At 40.2% G+C, this 27,993-nt stretch overlaps 1 protein-coding gene across 2 annotated transcripts in view; it reads left to right on the top strand.

Moving 5' to 3' along the window:
• LOC120722043 (RNA-binding motif, single-stranded-interacting protein 3-like) overlaps nt 1-27,993 on the top strand; it is a 167,923-nt gene that overhangs the window by 73,620 nt on the left and 66,310 nt on the right. For both annotated transcript variants that reach the window (XM_040012778.1, XM_040012776.1), the window contains exons 2-4: nt 6,363-6,541; nt 17,094-17,152; nt 27,379-27,470. In XM_040012778.1, coding sequence (XP_039868712.1) covers nt 6,363-6,541; nt 17,094-17,152; nt 27,379-27,470 — 330 coding nt within the window. The remainder of the gene's footprint in view (nt 1-6,362; nt 6,542-17,093; nt 17,153-27,378; nt 27,471-27,993) is intronic.

The raw sequence follows: 27,993 nt of genomic DNA, 5'->3' as shown, positions 1-27,993 counted from the left end.
ACGTAGGGACAAAGGACTGCAGATCTTCTTTTTCTAGGAACTCAGCTGCTAATGGAGATAGTTTTATTAAATAACCCTACGGTGTGATTTACCCAGGCGTATCATTTACTCTCCAGACTAATCACAGGCTGGGCTACACCTCTTGCCTACACATTCCTGAGCTTGACACTTGGAAACAAGCAAGTATTCTGTATTGGATATCATTAGGCTTGTCTCCAAGAAGACTATTTATACCTGTGCACAGCATTAGCTGAACTCTCTGCAGTCTTCTCCGCTTCCTCTAACTTACAGTAAATGTGCTATTTTTCTTTTCCTTCATTAAAAACAATGTAAAGCACTCTGTGTAGAGCTTTAATATTCAGCTGCACCCTGAAGCCACATCTTTCAAGGAAACAAAGCCTGGATACAATAGTTTGACAATCAAGTTACATTTATGAATTCCTGAAAAGATGATTTGTTGTCTTTTCAGGCATTCTGACAGAAGCACTGGCCGAGGCTTAATTTAGCTGCTTGTGTAATATCAAAACAAGGACAGTATATTGGGTGCCATGTTTCCATTCGGATGTACTGTATTCATAAGCGCTTCCTTAAACCCTTCCGCTGCTGTGTTTAGAGGCACAGTGAGTAAGAGAGAATCTTAGAACTGGACCCAAAAATAGCTCGCATTCTTTCCTCTGTTTCAGGAAGCATCAGAAGAGGTCAGAACAACCCTCTCTCTCTCTCTCCCATGTCCGCCTCTTTCCTTTGTCCCATGTATCTTTAGCTTTACCCGTATCCTTTCTTACTTAACGCTCTTTATCAGCCTTTCCTCTTCTATAGTTTTTTTTTTCTGTCTTCCCTCATGTCATCCAAAGTTCACCAGTATGCGATGTTGTGCAATACCTTCACCCACATCTATACTTAGTTTGTTTTTTTTCCCCCCCTCCCCTAATGTTGTTGCAGATAAGTTTGGAGATAAGTTTGATCATTACAAAGACACATCTGCACATACAAGACTTTTCAGTAGCTATTCATTGTTTAGAAGTTAAAGAACTGAGTTTAATGTATTCTGTTTAAATTATTGCTAAAGCAAAACAATAGCGGGAAAGTGGAGATTGGCAGATTTGGGTGGGTGGATGGGAAAAGTCTACAGAGTACAATGAAATAAGTTATTTTGCAGGAATTACTGCCATGACGAGAGTTCAGTAGCTGGAGCAAGTAAATATTCCTGCATTTTTTTTTCTTTTTTTTCTTTTATTTTTTCTTTTTGAGTAAAATTCAACCTCGATGCGGTTGATTGAGGCATCCTTTCATTACACTTTAAAAAGAAATGCAACAGATTATTGTTATTGTTATAGTTCTCATTTGCTTTTTCTCTATTTATTTGCTACATGCAAGGACTAGTGTGAAATATCATTGTCATGATGAGCATAAATGAAGATCAATGCTAGCACATCTACTGTCAGACAGTTAGGCACACAAAGGGTAATCATACTCCTGCATCTTCACAAAGCAAGCAAATGTGTTCAATAAAACCATGCAAATATGGAGCAATGTGACTCTAAAGTGTATTAGAAATGTAAATGATACAGAACTTCATTCTTGAAGTCTGCAGTAGAAAGGAATAGAGTAACAGAGCTGAAAGTGGGGTCGATCTCAGCTGGTACGTGACAGAGCTTGGATCTCCTGCACATGGCATGTCAGACTCATTTTCCATTGTGGACCACATACAGCCCACTTTGATGTCCATTTTCCTACATGATAAAGAAATGGCGCTATAGTCAGGGGTGCACATAAGTGGTCCGCAGGTGCGCATTCGCTGTCAAAATAAAAGACGCGCACCGGATAAGAAGTTGCAACGCGTGTTTGCGTACGTTAGATTTTCTGGAGGAGGACAGACATTTGTTTAGAACTCTTAAAAATGTCGAAGAAGCAAACTCCTTTAAGCAATTACTTTGGTGTTTCTCCACCTCCAAAGAAATGTCAGGAGTCCGAACCGCAAAAGAAGCGCGTATTCTCGGAAAAATGGTTGCAGGAGTTGAGCTGGCTTCAAACAAATAATGAACGCACGGAGATATGGTGCAGAATATGCTGTGAAAATCCCACTGTAGCTGACAAAAACACTGCCTTTTATATGTACGCAAACACACGTTGCAACTTCTTATCTGGTGCGCGTCTTTTATTTTGACAGCGAATGCGCACCTGCGGACCACTTATGTGCACCCCGGCTATAGTAAATTAAAGAGATCTGTCACCGTGACTCTTTGGGACTTAAATTACAGAAATCTGTCATTTTATTACTTTCAGGTAAAACTTGTGAAAATACAATTAAGTCCAAAACTTATGGCCTCATAAGTTTTGGACTTCCGATGGACGGTCAGTGCCTTGAAAAAATTAACTACTTCAAAGTAATTCCTCTGCTTTTGCTCTGAAATGTACACCAGCATCAGTCAGCAGCATGCATGTGCGTCACACTAAAGTAATATTTCGCGGCACGTTTGTGTTTCAGGACTCAGTTGTGCATGAAATCTGCAATAATCCCAGTGACTGTGTTTGCCTTGTGTGACAGTTTGTGTCGCTGCCTCTGAGCCTTTTTCCCAGTGTGAGAACTGCTCCACTGTACTAAGTGTGTCAACAATACCAGCTGAGAGGCAGCCTTCAGTCCACACACAGCAACTGCAGACTAATCCTTAAAAGAGAGAAACTGGATGAAAGCACGGAGGGAGGGAAGCACAGAGGAAGAAATATAGAGCAAGCATATGGGAAAGTGGAAGGATGGAGATGATAAGAGCAAGAGACGGAGCAATGGTGGAGTTGAGTTTGACAGTGAAAGAGGGAGAGAGGAGAGGTGGAAGTGTGAATGCTAGAGAGAGGGAGACGGAACGATTTTAATGTTTCAAAGGATTTCCCTATCACAGTCTCTGACACATTACATACACAGCTCACTATCAGCCCAACCCTGACAGCTGCACAAATTGGCTGAAAGAGGTTCCCTGGGCAAGGCCTTTGATCAGGTTTGTGTGTGTGTGTGTGTGTTGTGTCAGCAACACGAGGGGAAGGGGAGAGGTTTTGTACATTTGTGCATACCTGGACATCTGCGTACTGGAGTGAAGAAAGACTCTTTCTGCTCCAGATCAGTGTAATGAAATGAATGTACAAAGATAAGGCTAACTGTGTGCATGTTTGTTAATAGTCTAACAGTCTGGTTTTGCTTCATGAGCTTATATTGTGTTCACCATGCAGTGGTGTGCAGTGTGTTATCTTAAGCGTGTATAGCTTTTACCCCTGTGATATTTCTCCATAAGATTTCAGCCCGGTGTCTTTTATGTGTCTGACACTCCCCATCAACCATGTGTCTGTGTTATCTTTCCGAGGAGGTTGGTAAACAAACCCATTGTTGAAAGGCTCATATCGAGTCGGTCCGCGGCACAGTTCAGGCTTTGAGGCGGTGAGGTTTCCAATATCATGATTGCAGACACCACACGGGGGGAAAAAAGATATGCGCTTCTTTTCTTTCCTCTAACAGTGACACATTATACAATAAACTTTTATAAAATGTCCTGAGAAAGCACACTTATGACAGACTTCACGTGAATTGTTGATTCTAATGATTGGTTGTTTAGCTTTGTTTGTCAAAAATGGTGTAAAATGACCATAATTTTAAAAAGTTTGAAATTGTGAAACCATTTGTCTATGACTCAAAAATATAAAGGCAATTATGTCCTGTCAACTAGATTGACTAATTAAGGAATTGATTATATTTAGCACATTTTAGTATATTATATAGTTCTGTTTTTTGTGTCTGAAGTGGCTGATACAAAGTTGTTGAGCCAGTATCAATATTTTTCTCAGTGAATACTGCTTTAGGAGTAGAGGCTGGAGATATCACGATATTTAAGGAAAATTTGCACTAACGATGCCTCTGATGATGCAGAAAAAATGATAAACGATGTTTTATGTTTGGAGCATGAGAGCAGCAGTAAGTAAATGAAGAGCATTTTCCATCCTCTTCCTGCGAGTTATTGTCATTGATGACACACTACCTAATTCAAAGTGTGACACTATTGAAATGAGGACTGGTAGCAGCAGCATTCTAATTCAACAGGGGCGACATAGCATGAGCCAAATATTAGAGCAAAAGTAGCCCAGCTGCTTTAGTTGAACAATAAACTCTTCAGGACCCTGGTCAATATGGTCACATAATAAAACTGAAAAATACTTTACACCTGGGAAGCTGTTTAACCAGCTCTGTAAAGTTCTGCTTTTCCAACATTTAACCGTGTCAGTAATTTGCATTCACTGTTTGCCCATCCTGTCATATGGAGTTCAGCTTGCAATGCTTGGTTGAGTCTTTTTTTCTTTCTTTTTTTTTTAACCTTTGCGTCGCATATCAGTATCTGCTCCATTGTAGCCTTGTTGTACTCGATGTGTTTTTCCCTCAAATGGTGAAACTCGTTGTTTCCACATTACCGGGAACAATTTTCTTGCATATTTTGCAAAGGAGCGTGCTGCTTTGGAGGTGATTTAAAATCGCTTCTGTTTTAGTAGCCAAAAATGATTCGTTCTCTCTGACATGCCTGGAATTGTTTCATTCATTGCACTGGTAAATGTAAATGTGTGGCATTGCTACAGCAACGATATGACATCTTTTTGACATTATCATGTAAAAATTTGTCGGTGGTATTGTGAAAAATGTATGGCGCAGCCCTAAATTGAAGTTATTCAGGAAATAACATCAAACTGCAAATCTCAGAGACACTGGTAATACAGAGTATTATTTGTCCCAGCTGTTAAATCGAAGTATTACCCAGCATAGCCTCTCTTTCACCTCTGCACTTTGTTTGTGTTTGAGCTGAAGTGTACAGGCTCGTTGTTGGCTGCTGGTGTGAGGTGCTGGCCTGTAAATGACATAAGCGCCTACTCCTGCGTGTCTTCCATACATGTGTTGAATCCTGTTAGCGCTGTCTGTCTGAGCTGCTAGCATGCGTCTGAGTGTGTGTTAGGATTTGTGCACCAGCTGAGAGAAAATACAGGTAATGGATTAATATCAGAGCTGGCTCCGGCTCAACATTGCTCTGTGGTGACAGCCTGTCATTATCACAAACACCGGCTCACACTCGTGCACGCACACACAAGCTCACACAAGCTTCCTTGCAATTGTGCATACATATCCACACACAACTCCAAATACAGGATTCACCTTAAGTATGTACACGCTTCCTTTCCTTACCTGTCTCTATCCTTTCTCTCCCTGTCTCTCATTTTCTCGTCATTACGGCACACAGTGCTGCTGCGCTGTGATCATCTCAAGCTGCAGCAGCTTCTTGAACTTGTTCTATCCACTTTCCAACAGTGGAACCAACACTGGGACTACACATCTTTGCGGTGTAGCTGTTTTCCTCCAAGGCAGCAGACGGAGTGTTTTGAATGCTGCTGTCATATGGGCCATCAAGCTCGTTTGCTTCCTCCAAACTTAACCTAATAGTTTGCCTAAGGCAGCGGGCAGGCAGGGGTGGGTGTGCCTTCAGTGCCAGGCACTCATTAATCCTTGCACTGCTCTTCTCCCTGCCAGAAATGGTCATCTTATTAAGCCATTTAGTCAGTATTGAGCTGTGTAATTGGACAGTGGAGGCCAATAGGAAATGTTTGAGTAAGTTAAAGGTGATAAAAGGGCCTTGCTTGATTTAAATGCTGTACAGCCTGCTCGGTTCACCCATGGCATAAATTTATTAATACAAATTATAGCGGTGTTTGCTTTAAGACTTTCTTGCCTGACAGTGGCTTGATACCTTTGCATTACAAGAGATGTTTTGAATATCTTTCATTTTTCTGGTCTACGTTTGCTTGCATTGTAACTAAGGTTAAACAACCAGAAAGCAATTTGTGCTGCTTTTAATGTTTGCTGATTTGTGCACACACACAAACATGTTTTTCATGAAAATTATCAATGGTTTGAAACATTTCCTTATCTAAATCACTGTAGAAGTCACTGCACCTTTACACTCCAGTCAGTGCTGAAAGGAAGTCCCTACTGCCTTGTCATTAAGTGCAGAACCTTATGCGAAGATTCAGCACAGCATGCTATTGTTATTCGGGCAAGCCCCATTGGTTGGGTACCATGAACATCAAGCACTAATTTCAGATCTCTTGCTTTCCTAATTTTATGTACTTCCTCTAGAATAAAGAGATAATTGGGACAGGAAAAGATGTGGATGTGAGATTGGTAGATGGAATTTAGGAGGGGGGGTAAAGCTGAGGAGCGGAATCTGCAGTGAAGTACTTTTTTTGTGGTGTTATCAAATACGTGATACATGTGACACCGAACATAACAGTAAAGACCTAATGTGACGTTTGCCTTTCTGCATGTTTTTCTGTCTTTGCAGCAGTCCTATGCCCCTCCCCCTCCACCCATGGCTCCACCCAGCCCTGGCAACACAGGAGGAGGAGGTGGTGGTGGAGGTCAGGGAGGAGGGCTAGTGGAGCAACTTAGTAAGACCAACCTGTACATCAGAGGCCTGCCGCCTGCCACCACCGACCAGGACCTCATCAAACTCTGCCAGCCGTGAGTTCTATTTTCTTCTACTGTCCCTGCCTTCGCTCTGCAGATGCATTAAACGTCCTCAGTACAGCCGAGTTCAGTTCATTCCTGCTCGGTTCAGTTTAGTTCAGCTTGTGGTAATTAGTGTTGCGTGAGTGTGACAGGAGCTTATAATGGGTATCAACAATTTGCTCTTGACCCCTGTGTTCCTCCTCTCTGCTTCCTCAGAGGAAAAGACACAACCCAGCTGGGCCTAGCCCATCCGCTCCTTTCTGCCCTGCGTCATCTACACACACAAGGATAGATAATCCTCCTGTCCATCGGTGGAGGCTTGAAACTCCTCAGTCACACGAAGATTTACTTCTCACATGGATGACAATATGATGGATCAGTCCACATTCCATGTTAATAGTAATATAAATGAGCTGTGTGAAATTAAATTGCATCAAATTACCAGTTCAATCTAAAATTTGATGACTTGATGCAGCAGCTATATTTGATAAACATCTGAATATTTTAGTAATGGCTATATCTAGAGTGATTTAGAAGATTGCCATTGGAACTGATGAAGGCATATTTTCATTTTTAGCAGCTTTGTTACGTCTGAGCAAACTCTGATCCAGTGTTTATTTTAACCCATTAGGCAGCTGTCTCCTGATCAGATTTTAGATCAGGGTTCTCATTATAGTGCCTAATAAGATTTAGACTAGGTTCAGAAATATACAGAGTTACTGTTTTGAAAAAATGATGAGACTTTTCAACATGATTTTGTTTTTCTAAGCTGCTTTTCCTCTTTTTAAGGGATCCTGTCACATTTGTTAAAAGCTAATTATTATAGACATTTAAAAAAATATCAATTTATCTGTAATTGGAATAATAATACTACACAACAGCGGCTGTGATAATACTGTAGTGTACTTTTCCTGATTAATCACTGAATGTAGTAACTTAAGCTGCAAGAGCAGAAACACTTGACAGGTAATAGGGCCGTACTCTGTTAATTTCAATATCTAGCTTTGTCCTTTTCTATTGTTTCTTTGTGCTAAAAGTTGGTCCTGCGCATTTAATCCCTACATATCCCAAATGTGGCTCAGGTGGTAGAGTGGGTTATCTACAAATAGGGACGTCAGTGGTTCGCTCCCTGGCTTGAGGTTATCCTTGGGTGAGGTACTGAACCCCAAGTTGCCTCTGATGGATCTGTCAGAGTGAGGATGTGTGCGTGAATGTTAGACAAGGTGCTTTGGTATAGGGGGGAAAAATGCGCTTATATGAATGTGTGTGAGATTTGGTGGTTGGTTACAGTAAAAAGCTCTGTATTAGTACTGCTGCCATTTTCCATTTAAATTTTGTAAACAATTTAAACCTGCTTTTCTTATTTGCCTTTTAGCTGTTGGTCGATAATATCAAATGTAATTAGTGAGTTGTATGTTAATAATTATAGTGATTGTTTGTCTTGAAGCTATGGGCTTTAAATATTTGATTTATTTGATTGTATAGATTGCAATTTGATTGTATAGATTTTGTGAAACAGAAAAGACGGATAAAAAATAAAATGCGAAGACACGTTCACATATGCACACACTGTATCTTTCCTTTCTGTGTGTCAGCTGCAGTTCAAGCCTGTTGTATTTCAGCTCAGCCCTGGAGGCAGTTCTGGAAAAACGGGGTGAAAAATGGGGGCCAATAAAAGTTTCATTAGAGGCCCAGTCAGTGTGCCAAGTGGCCAGTAACATTTAGGAAAGGTCATGGAGGAGGGGAGGGGTGCGTGTGCTGTTGGGCATCATCATAGTGTTGGGTTTCTAACTTGCTCCAGCTTTTGGAAATAGATTGAGTGGCAGCTTCCTGTCAGTCACTTCCATGATATGCACGCATGCACACACAAACAGGCCTTTCTTTCATGCACAGTTGCAGTGAGTAACAGGAGGACAGTACTTACACTGATGCACATATACAGACATGCACACTCTTTCAATTCAGTGTCATCCATAATTGGTCGCCAACCAGGCTTTTTTTTTTTGTTGTTGTTGTTGTTTGTACCAAACCTCCCATCAGCATCACACACACCCTTACCATTCTTTCATCCTCCTCATTTCCTCCTTCCATCCTTTCCTCTCTGTCCGCCCTTCCCTCTCTCCCTCACCCCTGTTTCCCCCCTCTCTCTCTCTCTGTCTCCGTGCCAGTTCTCAGAGTGTCAGTGAAAAGTGCTGTTGTCAGCTGACATTTCCAATCACTCCCCCGGTCGCCAAAACTATGGACACACTTTTAACGTCTGGGGACAGAGCAGAACGTGAGCGGAATCTAAAGTGGAGCACAAGGGCAATTTCTCTCACTCACTTGCTTTCACTTCCCCCTGTTGTCTTTCTGTCTCTCTCTCACACTTGATTCCCAGCTGTCTGTCTGCATATCGATCTATAACTTAATCTGTGGTTAAAACCTGCAGTGTAGCTCATGATTATCTTAAAAAAAAAAAAGTACTTCCTGTTGTGGTTGATGGATATGAAACTTAAACCTTACAAATATCTTTTTGTCCACACATTTCAGAGTTTCCATCTTAAATTTCAGTTTCCGTGATATTACTCATTACATTAGAGTGAAACTCATGGAGTAAAAATGTTCAGCTGCTAGAGAAATCTGTTATGGGAGCCATATTGTTCAAACTGTAACCATATTGTAAACACCTGTACCTAGTCATTTTTTAATGTGATTAAACTAGAGCCTGAGGAATATAGTATTTTTAAGACCTCTAAAAATTCCCTGGAAAGTGACAATTAATCTACCAGCATCTGGAAAGAGATCAGAGTTCCCCTATATTGGAAGTTGGAGTCAGCACTTATAACATTTTTTTTCAAAGGGTTTTTGTCCGGTTTGCATTTATCAGATTTTAAAACATGATGAGTTGTAAATGTTAAAAAAAAAATGAAAAGGCAGAGCTGACACCAAGACTTTCACTGGGAGTCACTGGGATGGACAAGGTATCAACACAGGAATGAGTATATCAGAGGGACAACTCGGGTTGAAAGCTTTGGAGATAAAGTTAGAGAGGCAAGCCTGAGATGAACATGGGACATGTGCAGGCTAGAGAAGTGATAGTGGGTTTATTTGACAAAGGCTGCTTGTGAAGCTGCAATGCTGGAGGAAAAGGAAAGACCACAGAAAGTTCATGGATTTAGTGAACAATGATATGCAGGGGGTTTTTATGACAGAGGATGCTTGGGACGGATGATCTGATATCCTCGTGTTGGTGTTGTTCCCACATCATCATAATAAATGTTGTTCCGGGTTCGATATTGCAAGTGACCAGGATACTGCTGAAATGCAACGAATTCAAATTGCTGGATTGGCAGACGGAGGCGGTTTTTCACAAGTTAAGTAGATTTTTTTTAAAGGTTTTTTTTTTTTTCCCCCAAAGTCGCAAAAGTATGATGTCAGAACAATGTAATTGGTCACTTGCAATGTTAAACCTGGAACAATATTTATTATGATATGGGAACAACACCGACACGAGGATATCAGATCGTGCGCTTGGGCCAGCAGGTGATGGAGGCAAACGATCCACTGTTCCATCCCTTAGAGCAGGGATGGGGAACTCCAGGCTTCAAGGGCCGGTGTCCTGCAGGTTTTAGATGTGTCCTTGATCCAACGCAGCTGATTTAAATGGCTAAATTACCTCCTCAACATGTCTCCAAGTTCTCCATAGGCCTGGTAATGAACTAATCATTTGATTCAGGTGTGTTGACCCAGGGTGAGATCTAAAACCTGCAGGACACCGGCCCTTGAGTTCCCCCACCCCTGCCTTAGAGTTAGCAGCTGGAAGAGGAAGTGCTTCTTGTGGTACATCGGCAAATGTCAGCTACCAGTCTACAGATAAATTAATCAGGCTCTACCTAAAATGTTTGCAAATGCTCGCTGAGCATTGAAAGGGCTCCTTATATTTTGAAGGTTTTAATTTTTTTATTTTAATTTTTTTATTTCAAGAATTAAACCAAAGCAACTGTAAAAAATAAATAAATAAAATGGGCATGACTAATAACCAGCTGTATTACATATATCATGCACCAGTATTGGTCCAGTAAGATCTTCTGCTCTTTTGCTGAGCCTCCATATTGACGTGTCAAAATAGCAAAATATTGTTATTAAAATGACTATATTCCTTTTCCAGGCTATTGTGCAGTCTGGCTTTTTTTTTTTTTTTAACCACTTAATGGCACCACAGAATAACTCGTAGTGCTTTATTCAAGACTAAAGAAGTCTGTTGGATGACTTTTTCTTCTTTTTGAGCAAATAATGTTGGATCTGATGCTCTCGAGGCCTTAATGTCTTAGAAATTATTTAAATGTTAAAAATAACCCTCTGCTTGTAAGATCCTAAATGAAATATTGAATTATCTGATCTGAAGCGCTGTGGTTAGGATGAAGTGGAGATGAAACTATATTTAACTCAGATTAGAGTTTGGTCTGACATAGATCACCACACAGCATTATCTAATAAAAGCAAACAAAAAAAGTTGATAAAAGACAGCTCTTTTTTGTTGTTTATACTAGTGGCTGTTTACTCTGTCATGGACACAAATTACTTTTCTGCTATAATGCCAACTCTTGAATGTGCCACCTAACTGGAGAGCCTGGGAGCTTATGATTTACACTTCATGGAAAGGTCTTTTGGCAGACAAACCTAATGTTTCAGTGACATTAAGCCATCGTCTAAACTCACAGCGCATTGGCTTTTCATCATGGAAACAGTCCAAGACTTTATTTCTTCATAGTGCCTAAAGATGTTAAACTACATATGGGGAATGGATTTGAAGACTTCTGAAGCATTGCTGTCTCGGTCCTCCCTCTGTGTTTGCCTGTGTGAGTCTAACTGGCAGAGAGGGAGGAAAATGAGGGAAATGCGAGAGACAAGACAGCTGTATCGGATCCCCAATTAGGAGCTACCACACACAGAGACCAACCTGCACGTACACTGATGCATGCACAATCGCACACATGCAGACAAACGCACAAGTTCTGACAGAACTCGCACAATTTGCAAACACACAGGACGCGTACATATACATAATGTATATAAACACTCTTGGATATCCTGGAGAGATGCAGAAATGATGCACGTTGGTGTGGGTGGGAACTGTGGTTCAGAAGACATCAAACGGTGAGCATCCATAGGCTGACTGTGTTCCACAAGGGAATGAAAACACAGATCTGATGCTGTGAGGGCCCTCTGAGGACTGTCATTAACACTTCACTCACACACAGACACACAGACAGGGTTGCACACAGATTTTGTCAAGCCTGCCAAAACGGGGTACGTTGAGTTTCGTATCGACATCCCTCCTTAAATCTCGGCAGTCTAGAAAATGCTGTCAATTTCAGTGGTCTTGGTAAGGATTCGGAGGAGTTTCCATGTGTTGAGGAAGACACATGGCTCATCCTTGAAAGACTGTCATTCTAAAAGTCAGCTCTACCCCCCACCAAACTAACCCAGACTGATGCTACAGAAAGACATTCTTCTCTGGCTTAGCACAGTGTTATTCAGCTTTGTAGCATTTCTATGAAGCCAAAGAAAACAGATTTTAGGTTAGCTCAGTGTCCTCCAGCAGAGATGTGTCTTCCCCTTTGGATTGCATGAACTCTTTGATTTCAACCAAAAGTGACAAAAAACGAAGCAAAATCCGTCCCCTGCTGAGTCATCGGATTTCCGTATGTAGTAGCAGGTCACCATATTCAGCTGACAGCTCCTTCAATAGCACCTTGAATGTTCTGTGCTGTTTAGCTCCGGAGCGGATGCTGTTTATGATCTTCACGACGGGAGTCATGACATGCTCGAAGCCGATCACCTTTGCGCATAACGGCTGCTGGTGAATGATGCAGTGGTATTGCATGAAGTTTGGGAACTCTGTGTCACCTTTACAGTGAGCGATGAATCCTGTATGTCGGCCGATCATAGCAGGAGCCCCGTCGGTAGTCACTGATACTAGCTTTTCCAACGGTACCTTTTTCTTCGCGAAAAACTCCTTCACCGCGTTATAGATGTCAACTCTCTTCGTAGTTGTCTTTAGCGGCAGTAGTGTCAGAAGTTCTTTTTTTTGTGGAGAAACCATCAAACACCATCCGGATAAAGACCATCAGCTGTGCTGTACTGCTGCTGTCCATGGACTCGTCACACTGGATGCTAAACCACCTGCACTTTGCCAGATCCTGATCCAACTGATCGGCCAAGTTCCCGGACATAGCCGACACTCTTCTAACGATTGTAGTCGCCCCCAGCTGGACATCGGAGAGAGTGGAGATTACATCGTTTCCATATTTCTCGTCTTTAAGCACAGTTTTTGCAATTATCATCATTGCTTCTTTGAAAACCTCTGTCTAAAAATGCCTTCTTTTTCTTAATCATGAAATGTGTAGCTCTAAATGAGGCTTCGGTTGCTTTTTGGGAGTTTTTCACCGGTCTCGTGAAAAAAGACTGTTTGCTCAAACCTGTCTTTAACTCGCGGGCCTTTTCCGCTCGCAGTGTGCTGCCCTTTGGGTAGTTAGCATGGTAGCTTGTGTGACACGTTCGGAAATGTCTCTCCACGTTGTGCTGCTTTGCCGGTGCCACAGTCGCCCCGCAAATGAGACACACGCATGAATCTTTCACAGTGGTAAAAAACTCTTCCTCCCATTCACTGTGAAAATGATATGTTTTCTTTCTTTTTTCCGCCATGTTTTCCTCATCTTCTCACCTTTGCTGGTCTTCACGGCAACTGTTTCCGTGGAGACCAGCTAGAGCTGATCTAATATTTAATAATACAATTTTTTTATATATATATTTATTATCTCTAACAAATTGACACCAATGCAATTGTGATTTTAAAAAAATAGCAAGAAAAAATAAAAATAGATGCAGCTAACTGGTAAGTAGTTATGGTGAGCTATTTTTAGAACAGGCCCGTGGGCGACTCATGTGGTCCTTGCGGGCGACCTGGTGCCCGCGGGCACCGTGTTGGTGACCCCTGGGTCAGAGAAATGGCAACTCCCTTGCCCCAAAAAGCCCAACTAAGAGCTACATCTGACTCCACAGGCCTCAGTTAGTGGGTTAAATGCTAAAATTTGTGACAATACAATTAGGAAAAAGCCTGAACTAGTGTGAAAGGGTTTCCAAGAAAAAGCCTCTTCTCCCTAAAAAGAAAATGACAGCTTAGATTTGCAAAGTCGCATCTGAAGAATCCACAAGATTTCTGGAACAAGACTTCTGTCCTTTGGACAAGCAAGACCAATATAGAGATCTGTGGCAAATCAGCACAAAAACCTCATACCAACTGTCAAACACTGTGGAGAAGGGGTGGTGATTTGGACTTGTTCTGCAGCCACAGGACCTGGGCAGCTTGCAGTCATTGAGTCAACCACTGAGTCCTCTGTATACCAAAGTATTCTAGGGTGAAATCTGAAGCAGTCTTTCTAACAGCAAAGGCTTGGCCCAAATTAGTTCATGCAGCAGGGCAATGATCCTGTGCACAGTAGGAAATCTACAACAGAACAGTTAACAAAGAAAAAAAAATAAGATGTTGCAATAGCCCAGTCAGTCCAGACCTCATCCTGACTGAAATTCTCTGGTGGGACCTTAAGAGAGCTGTGCATAAACAAATGTCCACAGACCTCAATGAACTGAAGAGACTGAAACAGTGATACAGAAAATGTATTTTGTTAAAGGACTGTGTAATAAGCCTTGTGGTGGTGTTCATCTGAGGGTTGTCTGAAACCTTAGAATTAATAAGGGTATGTTTTTTTTCTTTTGGCTCACCATGACTTTTCAGGGATTTAACTCAAACCTCTAGCCTGTAACCTGTCAATACAAATTTACTTTAAAATACAGTTAAAATACAGAAAGAACAGAATAATTGACAATGAAAATAATAGGTGTAACCCTCCATTTGGTGCTTAGGAAATAGAGAAAGTAATCTAATTTCTTCTAATGAAAGTTACACATGTAGCCGTAGGTTATACCACTTTTTTTGCTTCCTGGAGAATTACTTTAAATTAGAAGTAAAATTACATCCCCAGATATTTTTCAGAACAAATTTCACTATTTTTTTTTAGGCACAATGGAAAGTAATTGATAAGGAAGTGCTGACCTTTCCTTTCTGGCTCCTTGTAGTCTTTTATTGGTATGTTTTAAGTATTTCAGTAGTTTTTATGGGTCTCTTACGTGTCATTGCTATTGATTGAAGTGTAGGTCGATGTTATTTGAACTCACTCCAGGTTTCTGTTGGAATCAACCAAAATGTTCCAGTTGGGACTTGAAGAGGACATTCTGCACTTTCCTCTCCTCTTATTCCATGATCTAAAATTTCTTCACTTAACCATCTGATCTGTTATCAATACTTTTTTCCATTTCTTCTGCACAATAGTAGATTGTTGTAGCTGTCTGGATAAAATGAAATGTTGCCATTGAATCACAGATTTGGATGGTGCATTGTTGTTGTAATAGGACATTTCCCCAAGGCCATGGCGTCATCCTCTCTTCTCCTCCTCTCCTCTCGCTAACCTGCGTAACTACAGAGGGAACAGGTGGACACACAGTCTGACAATAATGTACCCAAACATGGAAACATGTTTTTTGTTTTCCTCCTTTTGAAATTAGACCAGTGCGACCATTTTTTTTTTTTTTTTTTTTTTCCTCTTCAAGATTCATAGTGTAACTACCCAGGCACCCCCATCCCCCCACACCCCCGCTGTCCAGAGTCTGGATATGTTTCACTCTTCTGCTGGGAAAAACAAGTTGGCAAAACACGTGGATGATGTATGAGATCTTTGACATGGATTCAAACTTCCACAAACATACTCTGTCACACACGTAATTACACCTACACAAGTATTTGCATGCTCAAGTGTTCGGTCACATGCACTTGAGTCATGCTGATGTAGAAGTCACTGAGAGTTGGTCTTGCTATTGCCAGATGGTGTGTGTAGTGTGTGTGTGTGATTACTGCTTTGGTGTAGGTTTTTTCTTCTTTTTTTTTTGATCTCTGCCGTTGCGTATACGTGTGGGCGATTAGCCTTGTTTTCTTCAGAGTGTTTTCCACGTCTGCAGCCGTTGGCTGGCTCCACCAGCCACAGGCCAAAGACCTTATTTACCACCAGCTATGACTTTTGGGAAAGAAATAGTATCAGCCAAACAGATTTGATTTCAGCCCATCACAATCAGCGGGTTTGTAAATACCATTCAGATATAGATTTAAATTGCAGGAATGAAAATGTGTGAAAACTGAGTGTTGTTCAAATGTTTGATTTTTGACAAAAACAGTGATTTTTCTCTCTGCCAATTGCGAGATCATACGCTGCTCATCTGTCATGTTAGGTGTGATAGCAGTCCTTTAAAGCCTTTTTTCCTGTCCCAATAGAGTTTGATATGAGGCTGTCAGGCGAGCTAGACTAGGTTCTCTTCTTCTTAATGACAGAGTTGGCTGACAGAGACTCTCCTGATGCTGACAACTAAATGATCGCTTCTTTATTAAACACCTCTTACTATCTCTCCATCTCCCCCAGACTATCTCACTTCCTGCTCGCCTTTAGTATCTTTTTATCTTTTGAATGACTGCTCTCCCTCTCCTTGTCTATTTCACATTCCTTAGTCTCTCCAACCCTTCCCCTGCTTTTCTCACCTCCTTTGCTAGGAAGCTTCTGCATTGTTTTCCCATTGAGTTGTTTTTGCTTCTACCTTCATTGTTTCCCTTTTTTTTTTTTTTTTTTTTTTTTTTTTTTCCATCTCTCAAACAGAAGAGGGAATATACTTCCATCCTTTACCTGGGGCTATCAGCCAGTCTGCTAGCCAGTCAGCGAGCTTGTCGGGCAGAGTGTCAATCTGTTTGATAGTCACTCAGCCAGCCAGTCAGTCATTGTGCACCAGTGTGAAAACATTAATTAAAAGTCTCATCCACAAAGCCAGGCAGTGATCCAGGCTGATCTCAACAATTCAAGCTTTCCGTCTTCGTCTTTTTCTGACTCTACCTTCCTTTCTGTCTCTGTTATCCTCTCTCTTCATACCTTCTCAGCCTCTTTCTGGGTTTTGTCTGTTTCTTTCTCCTCTTTCCTTGAGCACTAAAAGACTGGTCTGATAAGAAACATTATTAACTTCTTTCTGAGAACCCAAGAACAGAAAGCTCGAGAATAGAAGTGGGATGTGGGGGGAAAATAAGGAAGTAGACAAAGAGAGAGGCAGAGGTGTCAAACATAAGAGAGTAAGGTGGTGAATCGGACAGGAGACATTAAAAGTTGGTAGAGGGAGCAGACGGAGGGACGGACTTTTTGTTCCTCCATCTGCTGGATGGAGGTTGTGTGTCTATCTTGTTAATAATTCTGACGCAAGTCATCCTGTGGTGACCATTTCGTGTACATATTTTGTGGTAGTCCATCACTGCGTTGTTTCCTTTGACTGGACCAAACTTGTGACTCAACGATAGACCAGAATTATAACCCTGCAGCTCTGCCTGCAGCACAGCTAAATATTTACCCAAGACTCAAATAACTAATATTGCTCCAGATGTTAAAAATGGGCCAGCAGCAAATCAGAATATTACATTGTTGTTGTTTTTGTTTTGCAGATATGGGAAAATTGTCTCTACAAAGGCCATCTTGGACAAAAACACCAATCAGTGCAAAGGTGAGTGAGTTTCATTCTACTTGTTTCTGCAAGGATGCAGTATCTGCACTCTACTTCACAACCTCAGATCTAGATTTGATATTTAAGTCTTTTTATTTATAGAGACCATTTCCTTTACTTAAACACCGACAGTGTAAGTCCATGTGCTGGAGAACACACCACCGCTGACTATAAAGGCCATGTTATCCTTTAATCTATCGTAATGACGCACTTCTAGAGAATCTCTATTTTGCTTAACTTCACCGTGATGATGATTTCAGGATTGCTCTCTAATGATACTCAGAGTTGAGCGCATTTTGAAAGCAAGCTGTTGGTATTGTTGTCGTATGCAAAATCAGGATGGAGAACACCAGACAATAGACACAATATGTTTCAAATCGTCTCTGCGGTAAACGGGGCTCACTCAAGTGTCCTCTGATGAGGGTCTGCTTGATTGTTAGAGTGGTCTGAACAAAGCACTAATCAATATGATTGTAGTAGTCTGCTTTTGAAGAGGCACACAAGAGCGTGCGTTCAGAATGATTGCTGCTCATCTGTCAGAGCTGTACTCAAAGGTATCCTGACACGGTTTAGGACAACAGCACAAATGTCCTGTAATCACCGTTTCAGGTTGGACGGTGTGAGTGAAGGAAAACCCAGTCTGATTGGTTCTGATAGGAGAAATGTTAATGTGAATTTTAAGTCTTCATCTGTGCTGATTACTTAGGATAAAATATTTTGATTCCACTCCTGCTTGTCTTAACATAATAATGGGAAAACCAAATCTCAGTAAGGCTCCTCTGGAAAGTCTTTTACTTCGCTCATTATCTTGAATCTTTCTAATTGGCTAGTTATGTAAATCTTAAACTTCATCTTGCTGCTACCTGCTTCACCACCACATAATCAAATATGGCTTGGGAGTCTTGAGCGCATATTAAAATGCCTTTCCTGACTGCTTTACAGCACAGCCAAAGGAAGGGAAGAAAATTCTATAAGTCCAGTGATAGTTATCAGTTATTCTTTCTCGGCTCATTAATTTTTGTCATTGGTGTTTTGTGAAATGAGTTTTTCAAAACCTGTTTCAGTATGGCCTCCAGTTCATAATTGTGATGTCTGCCAATTATGTCTTCGTGTTCATGCTTCTTTATAGTATGGAAAAGTTATCATTTTTGATCGTACTGCACGAGTGCTTACAAATTAAATGGGAAAACGAAACGTAATTTCTGCTTTCAATTATATTTCCAGGATATGGGTGATGATATGGTTTCATTGCTCACCAATCCCAGGCAAACACAGTTTATTTGAAAGTCTAAAGCTTATTAGTGTTTACCAGTGCTGTACTTTTGTATAAAAATGCTGTTAGGAGCACGTCAGTGAGCCACGATATTGGGTGAGATCTCTCTAATGGATGCTGACACTCTGTTTCCAACCTGTGCACATCTGATGCTCAAATACATCGGCTATGTATCAATCCATGGTAGAAAGTAGTCCACAATATAGATTTACACCTATTATAAAAACATTGTGGAAAAGCTGTTTCAGCTAATACAATATGTTTGTGACTTGGGTTTTAAACAACCACATGGGAAGATAAAAAAATGAATAAATGAACAGTTATGTGTTGACTTTTCTTTGCAATAAATAAAATAAAAGACTAAGATTAATGCCACATGGTGTCGATTTTGACTCATTGGCACTTCATTAAATATACCTGTGCATCTGCTAATCAACTCGTATCCAATCGGTCAATCACATGGCAGCACCTCTATGCATTTATGCATGCAGACGTGGTCAAAACAATCTGCTGAAATTGGACCCAAAGATGCTTTACGAAGAAAAGGGAGAAACGTGATTTAAGTGTCGTGTTGTTGTTCAGACAAGTTTTCTAGGAATTTCCATTCAGTTGTCTTTAAGGTTTCTAGCAAGTGGTCTAAAAGAGAGAAAATAGCCAGATATTGAGCTAATAGACAGGCAGCCTAAACCTAAAACAACACATTGAATGTTAAAGCAGATGTGCAAGAAGACCACACCATGCACCACTCCTGTCAGGAAAGAACAGAAACTCGGGTTACATTTTAAACAAATAGAAGATTGGAAAGATGTTGCCTGGTCTGAATACTCTCGATTTCTGCTTTGACATTTAGGGGATGTGGTCAGAATTTGGCATAAACAACATGAAAGCAGGGATCCATTCTGCCTCGTATCAACCGTTCAGATTAGTTGTTGGTGGTGTGATGGAGTTGAAGATATTTTCTTGGCACACGTTGGGCACCTTAGTACCAAGTGACCATCATTTCAGTGCCACAGTCTACCGGAGTATTGTTGGTGACCATGCCCCATTCCTTTATGACCACAATATACCCATCTGCTGATGGATGCTTCCCGCTGGGTAATGTGATATGTCACAAAGCTCAAATCATCCCAAACTGGTTTCTTGAAGATGGCAATGACTTCATTGTGCTCAAATGGCCTCCACAGTCACCAGAACTCAATCCAATAGAGCAGCTTTGGGATGTGATGGAGTGGGAGATTTGTATCATGGATGTGCAGCCAACCAATCTGCAGTAACTGTGTGGGGCTATCACATCTCTGTAGAATATTTCCAGCACATTGTTGAATCTGTCCCAGTGAAGAATTGATGCATTTATAAAAGCAAACTGGCCTTCCCACTACTAATAAGGTGTACCTAATGAAGTGGCTGAGGTTGGACCCTATTACTATGTGGGTTTTATATTTAGTCCAGAATTTGTAACTGCACAGACTTTTATTTCTCTTCTGGGTTCAATTTCAAGTCAGATAAAAAGTTTAGTGAATAAAATTTTATTCTAATATGAATAAAAGTCAGACTGTGACTGAACAGTCTGCAAGCTGTCAGATTTTTTTTGCAACGTCAGTTAATGGCTTCAGACCAAAGAAGACAAATTGACAGCTTGTTTTAATCACATTCACTCACATTTTGTTTGGTACTGTTGACTAATCAATCCAGAGAAAAGTTCACGCAGCTCGTTGCCTGTAATAGTCAGCATGGGAGGTAAGAGCATACACGAAGCTGGTGTCTTTGTTCCTTGTAAAAAATAAATAAATAAAAATTACATTTGAAAACTTGCCACCCTGTCCTAGTTATATTGCAGACATGACTATGGAAACTAAACATGAGAGAAACTTTTTTCAGAATGCAATCGCTGTACAACAAGCTATGAACTGATGCACAATATTTAATGCACAGTCTACCATAATACACTAGCTGCAGCAGCATAGGCGATTACAGGCTGTGGCTCTCATCAGCAATTTCGCTGCTTGTGATGTAGACTTCATACATCTTTTAGCCAGTTGTTAACTCACAATGAAGGAGTTTCATTATCAGTCGGCCATTAGAGTGCCTTACAACCGGATAAGTGTTGGTTTGATTGCAAAGGCATTCAGTAGGGACAAGATAAGTGCTTAGCGTGACTAAGAGAGTACAAATTGGCACAGAGAGCTCTCTTGGAAAGGGAGGGATGGATGGGTGGAGGCACAGAGAGGTGGAGGGAGGGGTAAAAATAAACTGGGGCTGACAGAAAAGGAAGGAGACCCTTTGAAACTGATGATTTAGCAGACAGCCTTTTCTTTTCAGGAAGACTATGCAGAGAGCCAGAAAGCATGAAAAATGTAGTCAAAGAGACAGGTACATAAATAAAGCCATCTTCCCCTGCAGTCCGAGGAGACGCACAGTTTGATTAGTTTGCATACTTTTGCTGTCATGCGGGAACCATGTGATCTCAGTTTCTGTGATGTTTTTCTTGGTCTTTATCCCTGAAAAATTGATGTTTCCTCTTCAGGGCAATGTAAATATATTGTTTGATGCCATGAAATGAGATGCACTGTTTTTAGAATTACTGCTTAAGTAAACAAAGAAAATAAAAGTTTTACTTTATTCTCTGAAATAAAAGTATTATGTTTGTAGAGTCCTATGCTTTGTTGGGAGCTCGGTGTTAAATACACTGGCAGTTTTGTTGTTAGCGGGATCTCTGAGGGAGGGAGAGTGTATGCTGCACAGGATAGAGGAAGGGAGAGGAAACCACTAGATTGTAAAGGACTTCCATTTCCTAAAGCAAGCACCCTCCCTCTCACTGTCTCCGTGTCTCCAGTAGACCCCCCCCCCCCCCCCCCCCCCCCCCCCCCCCCCCCCCCCCCCCCCCCCCCCCCCCCCCCTTAAAATTCAGTCTGCCTGTGCCTCTCGCTTGCCCTCTCTTCCCATCTCACTGCAACCCCCAAATTCCTCCATTGCTTCGTCTCTTTCTTTGAGTTCCTTGTGTTTCCTTGTGTACTTGGGCCATTAGAATATGCTAACCAAGGCCAGGAGCTCAGGGAGCTCAGGAGATTAGATTGAATCTAGTGGTGTGTGTGTGTGTTTGTGTGTTCATGCTCATATTTATCTGCCCTTCCATCGGTGTCTATGAATCCATTTGTGCATGTTTGTGTGCGCTTTATCACTTTGTTTTTGTATTATCACAAGTGGAATATTTGTTGGAGTGACCACAGAGGAGAGGGTCAAGTGCACAAACATGAATGATTAAATGTTTTAGATTTTCATTTTTTGTTATGTAGACTTATAACATGTGTTCAATCACATTCACATTTTGTTTGAATAGAAAGCACACAGTCTTTCAGTTAAGATTTGGCATCTTAGGACATAGTGAAAATAACATGGTCCTTACACATGTAATTATTTAACAAAAACCTAAACCAAAATGCTGCTTTCATTAAGAGAAACTAAGACTAAACAATCATTTGGAATTGATCATGTGATCATCAGTAAGTGAGAGCACACCTATAAAAGTAGTTTGCTGGTCTGGAGCATTCAGATCTCTGCGTGTGTGTACGCAGTGCCAAGGAAACAACTGTTGATGCCTTAGCAATCTGGGAATTATCCAGACAATTTGACATCCATTAATCTTCAGTGAGAAAAATTTACAAGTGGAAAATATTCAACAGAGTCACCAATCTTCCTAGGAGTGGACCTGCCGAATTCACCCCTATTCACCTCAGACTGTGCAATTCTGATAGAAACTGCAAAAAACCCAAGAGCTGCATCTCAGTCTCTACAGGCCTCAGTTAGCATGTTAAATGTTAAAGTCAAAGTGGAGACCTTTGGCCATAATAATTTGTTTGGGCAAAAATCAAGAACATCATATGACCACTAACGCCTCATAATAGCTGTCAAGCACAGTGGTGGTGATTTGGGTTTGTTTTGCAGCCACTGTGTCAACCATAAACATTTGTATACCAAAATATTCAAGATATTAATGTGAGGTCAAATGTCCAACAGCTTAAGCTTGTTCCAAATTGGGTCATACAAAAGGACAATGATACCAAAGACTCCAACAAATCTACAACAGAATATCTGAAAAAGAAAAGGTTTTTCCGTGGAGAAGTGGAAGTCCAGACCTCAACCTGAAACTGTATTCCTCCAGAAATATGCAAGAGACTAGTACAGAAAAGGATTACTTCAAGTTAGTCAAGTAACTGTTATTCTACCAGAGTCATTTTTACTTAGGTTATTACTTGAGTAACGACACAGTTTAATATGTTAAACCTGCTATGTAAAAACCTTAGAATTGAGATGCTCTTTTGTTGGGGGGGGGTACTTTCTTTTTACCATGACTGTATTGTATGATTTACAAATTACAAAGTGGAAAGAAGTTTGGTGTTCACCAGCAGAACTGTCCATCAGCATGAAAGGCAGGCATGTGCTCGTCAATTCAACAAGCGTCCAGGCTTCTGAAGTGTCCTTGAGGAAGACAATGAATCCCTACCAGCTTCTAGGGTGCACTCTGTCACTGATACTTGACCTCAGACCTCGCTGGAGAGAAGGCCAAATAGATGTTCAGAAAACAGAGAACTCTCCTTGAGTGATGAATAGATTCAAAACAAATGGCACATTCTCTTCAAGGCTGATGTTTTGTCAAACCTAACCAGTCAGTGAGATGAGCACTTTGAGGAAAAAAAAAAAAAAACTGTCTCCATCATTCTTGCTTATAGGAGAGTGAATGGTGCCAGGGCTGAGCAACACACACCTGTGCTAGGAGAATAAAATGCACACTAATTCCCTGATGTCTTTAGATGTAAGGACCAACTTAAATGTGCAAGGCAGAGCAAGATTACACGCCAACAACTACAACTCAGTATTTTATTTACAGAGCGCGTACAAGGCTCCTGAGACAGACACTCTTGTGCTACTTTAGCACAAGAACGTGTTGGATATGAGCCTCTCGGCTGATCAGTAAGTCACTGTAAACAGAACGGCTTCAAGGAGTGACTGTTGGTTACATTACAGATCAGTCTGGTATTTGAATGCTGTAAATATGATTACACCCAAGTTGCTTTCTTTTATCTGTTTAATGTTACTACCATAACTAATTTACTGTTACTTAATATACTAGTTCATAAATTATAGATTATATATAAAACATAATATATAGGTTAAGAAATCGAATGTAAATCATCATATTAATGCAAGAAACAGGAATTAGATGTAATCATTAACACCAGCTTAATTGGCACTAAAAACACAATTTTTCTTATGTATGATAACTTATTCTTTTTTTCTCAGTTTTTCACAGGGTTTGTGCAATAATTCTGTAAATTATGTGACACAAATAAATATTAACATTTTTTTTTATATATTATCGCAGATGGATCCAAATAAGGCTTTTAAGACCACACTTTACTAATAGTGGGTTTTTATATAGATCTGGTATACTGTGGAGCTACCTGCTGCTGTGATAATAAACAAATCTAATGAATTTCATTTTTAATTATTACACAAATGAGATTTAAAAAAAAAAAAAAAAGATCTCGATAACTGCGCTACTCTAAATGAATTCAATTTGAAGGAGTCGTGTTTCCATGATTTTATCAGGCCTCGATATGCGTGAGTGTTCAGGCAGGTGTTTGTCTTTCTGGACACATTTTGTCAGCACAAAAGCATCACAGTCATGGACGTGTGGTTAACTTCACAGTGAAGGCTGAAAGTAAAGATGTTGTATAATAACTCACTGGTGTTTAGATCTAAGTTAATCAGAAAACTAGTGAGTGAAATCATTTTACACACAGCTCTGATTTACAAATGTTGGCATTTACTTTTAAGTAGTTGTCATTTCTGCACTTTGAAGCTCCAGTTATATCAACACAGCTGTGCTATGCTGATGACGCTGAAGATGTGCTGTCGAACAAAGGGTCTCAGATTTGGATTAGTGGTGACTGACTTAACCAGTTTCACATCTGCTTTGTGTTTCCTCCCCCCACTAATTAAATGGACACTCCAAAATTAAGCAGCACCCATTATAGTTAGTGTGAGAACTGATATGGAACTTTTCAACATTCCCTGGAATAAAATGAAAGCATCCCTAATGCACAGCTGACAAATACTGTGTGCGCAATCTCAATTAGTGGAACTGTTTCAGAGTGGCACAAATTAAATAAATATAGATTAAAAAAAAACAGTCAGTACTGCTGTAGGTAGCGTGGATATTTGCATGCCTGCATATATTGTGTTATCCATCTGTGTTTGCCACAGAGGCTAATGTGTGCACATCACGTGTGTGTTCCACAGGAAGAACTTGAATGTGTGTTTGTGTAACCCTATTTAGGCTAAATTATGAGTTTCTCATTAGCAACAGTATAAATATTTGTGTGTGCAGTGCAGATCTTGCTGTGAAAGCAGCTTGCTGCCTTTGAACAATAAAATATCATCTGCTTATCAGCAAAATGGAGCGCATTTCCAAACCCTGGAACAGACAGACAGACAACAACAGATGTTAGGGATGAGGCGTATGCGTGTTTCCAGCGTTCTTATCATGTTTACATTTAGGATTGTGGTAAGTGAGGCTTTTGAAATGTGGATCATTTAACTGTGTTAACATGCAGCCCACTCCATACCGCAGCTGGAATTTCAAGGCTTTTGTGCTTTTTTTTTTTTTTTTTTTTTTTTTTTTTTTTTCCCCCCCCCCCCCCCTTTTTTTCCCCCTCTCGGGCTTCATGCATGTTTCGTACAGATATACAGTCAAAATCACTCACACAAGCATTTTACAGTTTTGTTCACATATGCCTCACGCAATTGCATCCAAGCTGTCTGACACACTGAAGACAGAAGTCTTTCTTTCCTTTTCCATTTTTTTTTTTTTTTTTTGACATCTCACTTAACTCGGCCCCATACCCAGTAAAAGAAAATTAGATTATTTTGTGTGCTCCTTCATTAGTCAATCTAGATTCACAGAGCTTCAAATTAAATGGATATCATTGTACATTTTACTTTTAACTTATTAATTTGACTTGAGCAAAGGTAACTTTAGCTGTTGCAAATGCTGCAGTAATTGTATGTTGCATGAGTTTGTCTTTTATATATAATGCAGAGACATTCAATACTGATCATTACTTAAGAATATATGTATGTATCTCTAGTGTTTTGTTTGAGAAGTCGGATACAATACAATGGAAGTAATTAGAAATACCAGCTTTTTTAAAGATAATTCTGATTTCTGAATCATGGGGTTATTTAACCTTTTCTTATTTTATTCTTTCTTTCTTATTCTATATGTTAAATTTGACCTTTTAAATACAGTTTTTTTTTGTTTGTTTTGTTTTTTTTGCATATTTAAATTTCCTTTCTGAGAAATGTAACTGACAGCATACACATACAATACACTTTTCTTCAATGTAGAATTTTACTTTCATTATAAAAAATTATTAAACCTGACAATTTCTCCCAAACTGCAGTAAGTTACAGGATCCTCTCTCAACTGAAAATGTAGTAACTGTACACCCAGTGTTACTTGGCATATTTTAGCTCATCAAACAAAAACAGATGCAACAGATTTATATAACATAACAAATGTCAGTTATTTGCTGGACAGTAGCTTTTTGGTTGATTTTTCATTTATAACCTGTGATCTATAATCTACTTCATAGTCAGTAACAACCCTTGTTGCACATTGCTTTTGATTTATTTTCTGTGAGTTTCAATATTGACTTTTAGGGGCAGGGGAAAATCTATTAAGTATCAAGCTACAGTGTAAATACCAGGAGACCAAAATTAATTTCTGTTAAATATGAATTTCTGTCTACATAGACAACAACGGATATGCAATTCTCAGTTTATCACAGGTAATTGATATATTATCAGAAACAAACTGCATTTTTTTTGCCAACTTGACCACATTCAATTACAGACTCATATCAGACCCATAGCAGACTGTCTGTCTTATGGCAACGTTTAAGGCGTGCTTTTAAAACAGTGCTGGTTCAGTGCTTGACAATCTAAAATGAGACAAAACTGAAATGAGATCTTTATCTTCTTGGATAAAACAGATACTAACAAAGTTCAACTTTGGAGCACTGTGATAAACGTATGATACTATAATACTCAGCATATCAAGAACTGTTAAAAATCACAATAATATTGGATTGTGAGTGAAGTATTGCAGTAAGGTATTGTGAGATGCCCGGTGCTTCCCTCCTTTGAGGTGGATCAGCTAAACCTAAGTGACACTGGGTCATATAACAGGACAGCGGCAAATGTACAACAGAATGACTGAAAAAGAAAAGAGTCGAGGTGATGCAATGGCCTAGTCAAAGTCCAGACCTCAGCCTGGTTGAAATGCTGTGGCAGGACCTTAAAACAGTTGTGGACCACAGTGAAATGAAAGACACTGTAAAGAACACCGGACCAAAATTCCTCCACAGAGATGTGAGAGACTGATGGTGATATAGAAACTGTTTGCTTCAAATTGTTGCTGCGAAAGGTACTGAAGAACTTGGTTTTTCACAGACCTGCACAGAGCGCTGTCGAAGTTTTCTTTTTCACATAACTAATCTACAGAGACTCTACAGTGAGCAGCTTTTAGTAGTGTATTTCTGTGCTGCGTTGCACTGAAATACACTAAAAAATCATTACAAAAACATGGATCATAAACATGGTATAGTTATTGTTGTATCACCAGTTTTCTTCTGTGCAAAAATGCATTCAAAGGGAGAACTAGCAGCTTTCATTAAATACGTGACCTGGCTATATTTCGACATATTTATTGCATTAATGCACTGAAAACACAGCCTCAGGTCTGTGATAGAAATCAGTAGTGAGCTTCCTCAGCACTATTCAGAACTTTACCCATTCCTGATTATTTTTTTATCATTTTTTTCTTTCCTCCTTACCATCCTCCATCTTCCTGACACTTTCTGCATCTGTGTTACTTCTGTTGTGTGTACAGGGTATGGTTTTGTGGACTTCGACAGCCCTGCAGCAGCTCAGAAGGCTGTGGCCTCGCTCAAAGCCAGCGGAGTCCAGGCACAGATGGCAAAGGTAAGCTCCGTCACTCGCTCCAGTCTGTGGTCTGATTAACTTGGCGGTGTTGGTGTTGATGAGGTGGTGTTGTAACTCCTGAAGAAAACGGATTATAATAGATGGTGAGATTACTTTTTTAATAGCTTGCGATGACATAAATGAGATGATCAAAACTTTTGCCGTGACCGCTTGGTTTACACGTGAGTAATACTTTTGGGTTGACTCGAGACTGACAGGTGCAGGTTTGCTTGAGTCGGTTTGAGATAACTGATCGAATTAGTCCTGGAGTTAATTTTTTCATGGCAAGCAAACAAAATGACGCAGATTAAGGCTTGACTGCCTTCCTACATTTCCACAATCTTTCTTTGCTTTTTGGTCTTATGTGGCCCTTTAGTAATGCTCTGTTTTATTTTCAGAAACGCGTGTGAAAGACAGATGAGATTAGAGAAAGTGGGTGTTTGTTAAATTTATATGCTTACATTAGTATATCTTATAAGACTGTATAGTAGCAGGGAACACGCCCATCTTTCTTTTCTCTTAA

This window comes from Simochromis diagramma, unplaced genomic scaffold (assembly GCF_900408965.1).
Source record: "Simochromis diagramma unplaced genomic scaffold, fSimDia1.1 OVJJ01000618.1, whole genome shotgun sequence".
Classification (NCBI taxonomy): domain Eukaryota; kingdom Metazoa; phylum Chordata; class Actinopteri; order Cichliformes; family Cichlidae; genus Simochromis; species Simochromis diagramma.
This window is presented reverse-complemented; position numbering and strand designations above follow the sequence as displayed.